We start from the raw sequence: 12039 nt of genomic DNA on the forward strand, positions 1-12039 counted from the left end.
AAAAGGAAAAACAAAACCCTTGGAAAAAAATCTGAACACCCTGGATCTAGTTCTGATGTCTTCAAAATTCCATTTTTCTGTTGGGCTATTCTGTAACACAGGCTCAAAATTTTTTGCTTTCATCAGCTTTTCTTCCAAAGGCTCCAGTCAGTGGAAATATATCACGGAGCACTCGGAGAGTGATGAGCTTAAGCAGAACACAAATACTCAAATTCCACACTCATGGTTGCATGTCAGGTTAGTGACTCCCTTGCATATCACATTTCCATACCCTTAAGAAGTTTTGCAGTGCATCCTGTACGGTGGCTGTAGGAGGGGTTTCAAACAAAGCAGAAGCAGTCTTTTTTTCAAGCCATCCCAGATGGGAAACCTGCAGAGACAGTAGGATGAAACTATCAAACCCGGTGAAGACACAGCATGTGCAAAGGTATACAAAGACAACGAATTATCGAGTTCCTTGTAGCTGGCTCATGCACATGGGAGACAGACAATAATATTGGGTGTATCTGCAGATTCTGGTCAAGAATGCAAGTCCAGCTACAGAATTAAACCTGATTTTGCTTTCCTTTGTCCCTGCCTTATACCACCAGTCACCTGCAGTTTCATCCATCAGCTGCCACACGCTGGCATAACCTTCAATACAGGATTTGTCTCTACAACTGAGTATCACAGCTGGGTAACAGTGTGGGTGTTTAAAGTGGTCTAAAATCCCAAACCTCCTTCTTGCAACCACACCTGTTCCTGGCAGTTCTCACCTATGCACTGGAGCCCAGGCGCAGATGTAGCCCTCCTGTCTCCCAGCTTAAATCTTGTACAAGAATGTGTTCTCTTCATACATAAAGATCATAGATCCCTTGAGAGAGGCCAGCTAAAGCCACCAACACACATCCACATTTTGAGATGCAGGTAGCTATTATAATCATTTCTTGAAATCTTACTTTACTGTTCCTAGCTCCTCTCTCTAATATAAAACTCCCTGAGATTTTACTGGGGGAAAGATGCATACAATTCTAACTTCTGCTAAGACCATCTTTGTTTAACACCATGTAATTCTTGTAACAATTAGCAGAAGCACTAACTCTCATAGCAGCATGGCTGACTAGGAAGTCCAGAGCAGAATACAGAGCTAGGAGCTGCCACTGATTGAGCTTGCCGCTTCCCTGTAATTACCTAAGGCAATTATCTCAGTTACAATCTCTGCAATGTGACTTCATTTCTGACAGCAGCAAAGCACTTTCAAATTGCCTAAACTGAAAAGTAGATAGTTACTGCAAACTCTTATTTCTTTTTATAGGCACTAAATGTGATTTATGGCATTTGATTCTAAGCTTTTCCTTGTCAAGAAATATAAAGCAGCCAGCACACTTCTTGTAATACCTGCAATACTTTGTGTAGCAGAGGAAACACATGCAAAGGATTATACAGATATACTGTGTGCAGAAGCTCTTGCCAGCCCTGAAATGTCCTTGATTACATCCATATGTGTTAAAGGTTTGAAGGTAGTTTGTTTTTACTGAATAAAGCAAGGGAAGCAGTAAGCTAGTTTGCAGCTAGTGCTAGTCCATTCTTTGCCGTTTCACTTCCCATGCCACCTGCAGTGACTAAAAAGAAAAGATTGGAGCCCCAAACCCTTCAGAGCTCCAATTTTTAGTAGTTCGGGGAGAATACTTTCAGCAAACTGCTTCTACTTGGAAAGAGACAAAAAAAAAAAAAAAAAAAAAAAAAAGCCCACCAGGGAAAAAAGGAAGAGCAGAATAGAGGCAGTATATAAGTGAAACAGCAAAAACCCAGAAGCTTTCATTTAGTTGCACAGAGGTACAAGCACTTTTAAAGCCTTTTTTGATTGCGGGACAGAAGTATTACAACAGCAAGAGTAACTGATATTGCCAGTTTGAAAATGCATTCTTCATGCTTTTAAAAACTCCTTCATGTTTTTAAAATCAGTGTGTCTTCCATACCATGAACCTTTCTCTGCCTCCTTCTGGTCTTTGATCGTGAGCACTGAGCACATTGCAAATTTGCTCAGCCAGTTCTTGTCCTGATCACCAACTCAGCCTTTCTGTACTATTTCTCTCTCACTACTGAGGGAGCAAAATTTATATAAACTCTCAAGAAAAACCTCTACCATTTAAAATCTACGGCTTTAAGCAGTAATACCAGTATGAAGGTATCATTTTAGGTTTAACAGGAGGTCAACAAGGGAGAAGGACTGCCTAAGACTTTGCAATTACAGTTAAGAAAACAACTTGGATGGAAAGCTCAGAAATTCTGAATGAGACACTATGTCCTGGCAGACATTTCAATAGTGCTTTTATAAAAGCACTGAGGTGCTACACGTACAAGAACATGAACGTACAACATGTTCATTTTGTTACAAGAGGTTTCTGACAGTATTTGTCAGTGATGCGCTCTTCTTGGCACTGTTTCAGAATCGAAGTGAAGAATTTCCAGATCCCATGAAAGTGCAACTTTTAAACAATTTCTTCTAGCAACTAAGACATTTCCACACTGGTACTTTCTGATACAATATCTGAGTTCAGCAACTAAATAGAATGTGCTCACTGGTTATGGCTGGTGATTTCAGCCTACCTGTCTTTCATTCAAACAAGAAGCTAAATTACAAGGAGGAAAGAACAGTAATAAATATTAATGAACTATTTTACCTGGTAACACCACCTGCCCAAAAGATAGTAGGACTTTGGATCCTCTGGTTTCAGTGCAATCGCTTTATCAATGTGTTCCTATGGAAAATCATCACCAACACACATTATATTCTTGTTACAAGCAAATACAACATCCACAACAGCAGATGAACTTATGTAGAAAGAGGAAAGTCCACAATTTCTGAGCAATCAGTGAAATTACAGCTACAAAGATATTCCAAATTTCCTTAAAACTGTTTCAGCTGAGCACAGAACATCAGCATTTTATCAGCCTCAGAAAACAAAAACAAACAAACAAAAAACCCTTACATGTAAAAAAGTGAAGCTGTCCTTCACTTTATTCTATTAGCTTTTCATAACTTTGACATAACCAAATTACTGGTCAGGTGAACAATCGACAATGTAATAACGATATGTGGCCAGTTCTGTAGCAACCGGTGCATCTTCCTACCCTGCAATATAATATTCCTGTTCTGGCTGAAAGGCAAATTAAGGAAGCTGAGGCAGATCAATTGCCTGTGAAAAATAATTATTTTGCACTTACTTAGGGCACAAGCAGGCTCACGGCAGTTAGTGAAGAAAAGTTGGTATCTTATTACCACATGGTAATTTCAAGCTTAAGGTTCTCAATCTCATTGTATGCATGTATTTTATTTGCAAACCTTTTATTCTTCTTTTTTTTTTTTTTCCCTGCCACTATAGTGTGCACAATTGCAAAGCAAAACTAGTCACCCCCATCACGTGTCACAGGAATCGCCCTCCTCAGCTCAAACCACCCACGGAAAGCATCCCTTTGGTACCTATCACTTCTCTAATAAAAGCTGGAGCCAGTCTTAACTTATGACCACAGAAGTAAGCATTGAACAATACTCACAGAAAAACCAGCACGTCCTCTTTACTCACCTTAAAAACATACCCCGTTTGAATGCGTTTCTGAATGCTCTCATGTTCTGCTAACTGCCCACAAAGAATAGCATACCTGCACGGAGGAGACATTTGTGGCAAATCAGATTGTCAGTTTTAAATACACATTTACATTCTGCATGCATCTTTCCTCTGAAGATATAGGTGTGTTTAAGTTGCACATTGTACTGGGGAAAGCAGGGCATACTGCCCACATACACAGCAAGTATTTATTGCACAGAAATAGCTCAAAGGATGTTGACGAGTCAACAGCAGCGGCTTGACGTGACATAAAGTTTGCTGCACTGATTGCTGAAGTCTTTCTTCTACATAAGACCAAAGCAGCACACTTCTACACTCTACATTTCTTCATTCAGCAATGAAATTGCGTCAAAACACAGAGTGCTGAAGAGCAAATCCTACAGCAGTGAGAGCCAGAACTGCTAAAAGCTCTAATTAACTAGAAGGATGCACAGCCATCTCCTACGCAAATCTAGAGCACGCTGGATGTCTACTTCAAGGGAAAATATTGTGAAAACCTACCTATACCCTACAGCCCCACACGGCCACCGAACTTGGAAAACAAAATAATATGTTTTGAGTGCTGCAAACTCACACCAATTCAGTTTTGTCTAGTAGGAGACCGCAAAATTTAAGCTTGAGAAGCACAGTGCCCACCAAAATTAGGTATTTCATGAACAGTGAAAGCAACTAGGCTTGGTTACCCATGGATTTACACCCTCCCACCTCACCTCCCCATGCAAGTAGTCCTTTCTTGAGCTTTCTTTTACCACATCCACAGCTCTAACATGTGCTTGTGTGGCTAGATTCTCTGTCTCGTCTCATCATACTGTGTCCCAGAGAGCCCCTGGTGATGGTTAACCACAGCAGATGTTCGTGCAGGAGTCCGTCAGACGACTCGAATCCCCAAGCCCACTTTCTTCACTGTCACGAAGAAAACCCACAAAACATTTCATACCTTATTGCTCTTGCCAGAACTAAATTTTCAGTGTGTAAATTACAATGCAAAGAAGTTTCGTCTCCTGAATGTTTACCTCATTCTTTTAAGATGTTAATTTTCTTTTGGAAAACTCTGGTTCAATTCTAAAATTCTTGTTTCTCATGACAAGGGAAAAATGATCTTAATTGAGTAAATCCCTTTCACCCAACCAAAAAAGTTCACAGCTGCATTGCCATAATCTGACACTTGCAGATGATGAAATGTTTTTACAATCTTCTGGAACTTGTCTCACAACAAGCACAGCCTGTGTAAAGTATTCCTAACCAGAACACAACCAGGATTTAGGAATACACTCCAATAAAAAGCTTATTTTTTTTTAGACCACAAGATAAATTATTCTCATACACTTAATCTTGTAGTTTATAGCTCTGTTGGATGCACACGTATGGCTCCTCCAAACACATTGTTTAGGCTCCTGGATGTGTGGGTAGGCATTACATACAATTAGGTCAGGTTTAAGGTCCCACAACAAAACGTTAAGTCCTAGAAACACCCTTTCTTTTTAAAATGGAAGCTACCACATAACCTTCCTTTATTCCACTCCCTCCGCAGGGGAAGTCTAACACGTCTTCAAAGGAGCAATACATCCAATGGGCCACGAAGTGAGCCCTGATCCCTCCACCAGCCACCACATCAATGTCAAGTGGTGCCATATTCAGCTGTCAGGAGAAGATAAATATTACATTTGTTGACAGCCTGGTGAAATGTTAGTAAAATAAGCAGTAAATAACAGTCCTATCTTTGTGTCATTAAACTAACTTAAAAAATGCAGCAAGAGATTCCTCAGCTGGTTTTTCACCAGTCCCAGAAAGAGAAGACCCTACCAAACCCAGGCTTTGCACGAACTTTCCTCTTGTATCTGTGCTTCGAGGTCCAGGTCCTGGTGGTGCTTTTAACACATAAGACTCTGTGGTACTGAGACCTCTGAGGTCTTCAGATCCCAGCTTCCCTTCCTCTCCCTGTCTGAAACCCAGTGTGGTTTTATATTTTTCTTCTGCTTGTTTAGCTTGGTTTGTCCTTCAATATTGAAGCTATTTGTTTTAATTCCTTTTGTGAAATGCCATGGGATGAGTGTCACGAGAGGCAATACTCAGTTGCAGGAAGACTAACAGTAATAGGATGGATTAAAAATAATGAGTTTGGGAAGGGGATTTTCATCTTTTGTAAACATTTTGTAACTTCTGAAACACTGTTCAGATTGATGTCTCAGCAGTTACCGAAACCTGACGTTACAAGACTTGCTGGACAAATTATTAACCAAAACTACTTGTGAAGCTGACACTGGTCAAACCACAAGTTCCCACAGAAAGCTCAGCTCAGTTAAGATTTCCCCGTTCATTAGAAAATTAAACTCCATGCAATGGGAGAGCAGATACTACCAGATGAGCGACTGCTGCTCTTCCTGCCCCAATCCCCAAGTTCAAAACACACAACTTTGTTGAAACTTCATTTTTGATGCTGCACTCTGGCTGACTCCCATTTACAAGCAGAACTTTTGGCCTCTTCACACAAAATACACAGCTCTCCACAGCCCAGTACCTCCAGCTTTGTGGTGAGGGTGGCCTGCCAACCCAAATACAGCTCTTATCTTTTTTAACTGTTTCAAAGAGTCACTAGCTAAATCTGCTGGTGCTCCTTGCTGCCTCAGACAGACAGTAAATTAAGAAGAAATGGTGAGGCAAGAGGGAATAAAAGGGGAAAGGGAAAGAAGTGGTGAGAAGCAGCTCTTTTGCAGAAAGCTGATAAAAGTGAAATGTAGTTTGGTTTATATTGCCAAAGATGAGTAAATCTGTAAGTTGGACCACTGAAAATAGCACGAAGACATGAAAATCCTTTCGTTTTATTAAATTCAAATTTTGCTTCGTATCTATTCAAGAAATTTTATGTCGCAATACCCAACGAATTAACAAGCTAGATCATATTCCTATTCAATTGACGCTAGCTGGGAATTGAAAACATCAAAACATCAAGGCTTGCCTGTAAAACTGTTCAGTGCTATTCAAAGAGCATTCCTAGTAAATCAAGAGAGCTTTCATCACACACAGACACGGAGATAAAAATCCATAGTTGGAGCTCAACCTCCAGTTACTAGAATCAGATTAAAGGCTAGGAAGAATAAAACATTTTTAAATCAAGCAAATAATTCAAAGAAGCATAGCTTTTAAAGTATACATCTTTATAAAGAATTTAGAAGTTTGTGCAATATTTTATGAATATTAACAGTTTTTCACCTTCCTGTGCACTGAGTCTCTTCACTTGTAAGGGAAGCAGACAGATAATTAGCATGTAGGTATTCAGACTGCAGTGAAACACACCAGAAATGAAGTGATCATTTATTTAGGAATTAGTACCTTGAGAGAGACAGCAGAAGCCCCAGTGACTTAACCTGGAATTAATGACCATCTGGTCATAAAGAGCTTGGAACAAAGGGGTCAGGCTTAGGCTTTCCTGAACTCAAAACAAGAGGAGACAAGATTGAAGCTAAAAATCAGGAAGCCAGAAGTACTCCTCCAGGCTTGTCCAGAGAATGTGGTGAGCAAGTTGGGGTGTGGATTCACATGGAACCAGTGACACTGCATTAATTCCCCATTCTGATTTACTCAGAGCACCACACTCCAATTGGAAGTGGAATTGCATAACCAGAAGATTCCCCTTTATTAAATCCCAAACCATGCATATGGCAGAGTTTGTGTATTCTATACATATAACCTAGTTTCTCCACCAGCTTTGCAGCATCTGTGAGCCCCAAGCCAAAGTTTGGCTTTGACCTACCAGCAGCAGAAGTCGATGGGCTGTATGCTGAGTTGCGTAATAGATGTTGGTTTACTTTGTATAAAGCCATGTCACTGCTGTGCTCACTGTGTTGTATGTCTGTGCCTTATATCTTCCCAGACAGGGGTAAGAATTCATCAAGCGCCTTGCTGGTTCAGCAAGGGAAATAAAATTCTAGTTTCAGGAAGAGTCAACATTTATGCTGATATGCTGAATTTACACGTGTGGATGGCTTAATAAAGGAACTTGAGATGGTGGCATACACGCTAGAAATTTAAGCACAATGAATTATTCTGGATTAGGGCAACAGTAATTTCCAACTGTCTCAATTTCCCATGGAGATTAAAAATTTTAAGTATTTGCTCACATCAAAAACCGCAGTGATGAACAATAGCTTCATCCCTGTTCTGACTTGCAAAAATACTTACAGCAACTCTTAACTGTAAATATATATAAAATGATTATATACATATAAAAATAAAATATTGATACATAAAACCAAGTTTGTATATAGGAACACTTTTCAGGATGCTTACCACAACTCCTTTGAAAACATTTCATTTAATAAATTCTGAAAACTGACTGCTGGCCAAAGACATGAACTCATTTCTGCAGGAAATATATATTAAAAGGTTGCAGCCTGCCTTAATCTCACAACTTAAAGGATATTTTATGTGAAAGATGGACTTGATTATCATCTCCACAAGCTAATAAAACAAAAGCTTGTAAATATTCCATCCAGACAATGAATGAGGTAAATGAAATGAACCCAAGCCCATGATATCCACCCCTTATCTTCCAGTACCAAAACGAGCCAGTTCAGATGAAGGGATCAGTTTTAACTTGGGAGTCATACCAAGCTTTGAGACATCGTAACATTTTAGCCTTCAAATGATCCACACAGATCACCATGCATGGCGTCCTTCAGCTCTGTGAATAGTTAGTAGGTAAGAAGTCTTTTCATGCATACGCAGATAAAAGAGTTTACTGCATAAGTATTTCTGTCTGCATTAAAGCTTTTTGCTTTATCCACACAGGTTTTGTACTCAGTCCTTTGGCTCTGTGTTTCAGAAGCTCAGTAACGTTTTCTTACCAAAGGAAAGGAGCTTGCTTCCTGTTTTTAGCTTATTATTAAGCCAAAGAGGTTTATACATGGTAGCTTAGTATCATTCACAGATGTGCAGAAGAGAATTTCTCAGACTTTCCAAACTCCAAGTACACAATGTCAATGGGCAGCACCCTCTTCCATGCAGCTTTCTTCAGATCTGTGAAACATTTCTGCACAAAAGTGGCATTTTCTCAAGAAGATGGCATGCGCTATTAGCTTCCAACTTTTATTTATCACAGCTGTCAGAGGTAGGGTGGTCAAGGAAGCTGGAATTAGTTGGTAGTTTCCTGGATCCTCTCATTACCCTCTAAAATCCACATTGCATTTGCCACCTTTCACTGTTCACACACTAATACAAATTTAAATTGTTGTGTATCACAAGCAATATTTATCAGTATCTCAATGTCTTTGAAAGACCTTAGTAGTGTGTTTAATTTCTTTACAGGGTCCCCTGTCACATTTTCACATTAACTTGAAAGAGTTTCTTCTCTGCTCCACCATACAGGACATTGAAAGACATCTTGTAGTTCCTGCAGTCTCCTCTGATGTTTAAATGGCATTTTTAAAGTACCATGATTAAAGGCTTCTTTCATTTTTATTAATGAGTAACCAGTATTTATTCTGAACCTCTAAAACACTGTCTTTAAACAAGCTTTGAATTATCTGCAAGCGCTTTACTCCCATGGTTCTTCCTGTACTCAAGCTTCCTTGTAGTCATTCTGTTTCTTTTGAAGTTATCATTAATTACTGAAATCTTTCCCATACTCCTACAAGGATGTTCAATCTCAATCCTTTATGGTAATGACCATAAAATAGTTTTGCAATGTTATAGCACCTTGAACCTTACCCTGCTAATCACTTAATGCAAAACCATGACTTGTTTCTCTTTTAATGCTCTGGGGCACTGTCATATTCTTATCATGCAATTTACGATTAAAAAGAAAAAAATGCTACATTATGTTCCAACATCACACTGAGTTTTGGCAGAGAGCAAAAGGAGAAGTGGTCTCCCCACATTATATTTTAGGGCAGAAACTACAGTAATGTGCGTGCCATGATTTTCTATAGCTTGTGTGTCCCTATCTAAGCCAACTAGTGTCATGTATTTTCTATTTCAGCATGGAATTTAACTCACAGAAATACTCAGGCATCTGAGGGGGCGGGGAATCATACCAATCCACAACTACTATGAACTTCTTTAAGCCAGATAAATATATTTGTTTTCACTTTCTGCTGTAAAACCACAACTGATGCTGCTATAAATTCTGATTGTTTCATGTCAGACTGGTTCAAAGAAACCTGCATGTCTTTTGTCTAACTCAAGGGAGCAGGACTTATCAGAATTAACTACCATACACAACTATTTGGAAGTCCAATTTTTATTATTTTTTTTAGATTAATATTCTTCTTTTCAACCTTGACGTTTCCTAGACAGATTGATTTGAGAATGCTATGAAGGCAAGACTTCTAGCTTTACATAAGAAAAAGTAAAGAGAATACACTTTGAACAACACCCATCAGCACAGGTCTTTGAGAATGAATGCTCCAAATGACAACACTGTCAAGACTAATCATACTAAAACCAAAAATTGTCATAAAGTATGGAAATATTTGACAATTGTAGGGTCTACTTTACAACCCCCCTCTTGAAACCATCAGACATTTAAATAAATGAGCTTTCAGCTGCTCACATTTACCCTGAAGGCAAGCCTAAGCAAGGAAAGCAAACCTACAGAGATGCTTTTTTACTCAGCGTGACCAACTCTAAATCCTAAAACACTTGAGATTGCACGTTCAATTCTAGGACTGATTACAAAAGAATTAAAGAGCTAGTAATTCACGGTGACTTTTGCACAAGAATATTATTTCTTTCCTTCTCTAGTTGTTGTTCTGGCCAGGTAAAATAAGGCTTAGAATAGGAACGATGCTAATTTAGTGGGAATTCACATGTTCCTCTGAGCAGCTGGGAGGCTTGCTAAAGGCAGGGAAATGAATCAGCTAAGTGCAGGGTAAGAAACACAATCCAGAAAAACTTACCCCTAAGGTCCACAACACTTCCTTCTCATAAAACAGAGGTTTTAAGAGACGAATCAATTTGCTCTGCCTGCCTCCTGCTGTCAGAAAAAGACTGCACAGTTATAGAAGAAGACAAAGGCTATAGGAATGGCAGCTCAAATCCTGCAGCAAGGGTGCTGGTTTGAAGGAAAGGCTTATACTCACTCTGTAACTGGGAAGGTATTTATGAATCTCGGATCTCTTGCCTGTTTATAAAAAAGTTCACCCAGAAGCAACATGCTGAACTTCACTCTTTACACTGGGCTTCTTACTGAACCCAAACATTTGACAGATGCAGATTTCCTGTTCCAGGAAAAAAAGGAGGCACAAAGGGCTACCAGCTCTAAAGATGTCACCTGCACGGAATAGCTTATAAAGTTAAAATGAGCTCTGAAGACATGAGATTTATTACGAGAATAATAAATGCTGAAGGGTTAACTGAGGATAATGGTGCTAAAAGATGACAGATTTTGAACAAGATATCCCATACTCTTGACACCTGTGGTCATTATAATGTTGTATTTCTGCAAAAATAAAGGTATTTACACTGGCAAACAAAGAATACAAGAATGACCACACTATCACAAGTTGTTTTTTCCTGGAAGTGAAAATGGCAGATGCATAGATAATAAACTAAGAAGGCAAGCACATAACAACACTTCCTCTGAATATTCTTTGGATCAGGCATTGGACTTGCTCTTGGAAGAATACTCTTTTTGTATTTGACACTTACTTTTTGAAAACACACAAGGTTTTAGTAGGCACGATGGCTTGGGGAATGTTTTTTTGCAGCTTAAGTGTGGACATGATGTAAAGAACTTCTTTTGTTTGAGCCTGATGTAAACTATTTCCTTTTGTTTGAGCCTGATGCTTAACAACTTTATTTGATCTAGTTCTTGCTCTGGAAGAAAGTGTTTCCACTCTATCAACCCCTTGTCACTCAGCATATGGATATGTTGTATTCCTGTCAGTTATCTTTCCTCCAGCCTCACTAGTCTTAAACCTATTCACTAACTCTGTTTGTTTTCAGGTAAAAAAAAAAGTTCATCACTTTCCACCCTAAGCTTTAGGTGCAAGGACTCTGTAGGACTAAATAGCTCACAGATGTTCATCCAAATGACTTTTTAATTACTTGGACAGGATTCTGAGACTACTTCAGCACTTAATGTTGCAGTCGTCGACCATCAGCTCTCGTGTAACAACTAATCTGGCAGCTTTGTGCATGTAAATTCCTCTTACCAAGGTTTAAAACTGCTTAAAGTTAAGTAAATTAACAAATATGTTAAAGCATTTAAGAGAGAAATGCTTTTTTTCGTAAGCCACAGATTTGTTTCTGCAGTTTTTGTTTTGTTTTGTTTTAACAAGCAGGCTGAGAGAGCTGGGGCTGTTCAGCCTGGCGAAGAGAAGGCTCCAGGGAGACCTCCTTGCAGCTTTTCAACACTTAAAGTGGGCTTATAAAAAGTATGTAGAGGGACCCTTTACTTGGGTAGATAATGATAGGACAAGGGGGAATGGTC

General features: G+C 39.2%; 1 protein-coding gene across 2 annotated transcripts in view; it reads right to left on the reverse strand.

The window, feature by feature from the left end:
• RMDN3 (regulator of microtubule dynamics 3) overlaps nt 1–12039 on the reverse strand; it is a 41521-nt gene that overhangs the window by 11456 nt on the left and 18026 nt on the right. For both annotated transcript variants that reach the window (XM_084520091.1, XM_084520092.1), the window contains exons 7-9: nt 3567–3642; nt 2664–2741; nt 272–370 (exon numbers count right to left, since the gene is read on the reverse strand). In XM_084520091.1, the coding sequence (XP_084376217.1) occupies nt 272–370; nt 2664–2741; nt 3567–3642 (253 nt within the window). The remainder of the gene's footprint in view (nt 1–271; nt 371–2663; nt 2742–3566; nt 3643–12039) is intronic.

The sequence above is a fragment of the Aythya ferina genome, assembly GCF_964211825.1.
Source record: "Aythya ferina genome assembly, chromosome: 5".
NCBI lineage: Eukaryota > Metazoa > Chordata > Aves > Anseriformes > Anatidae > Aythya > Aythya ferina.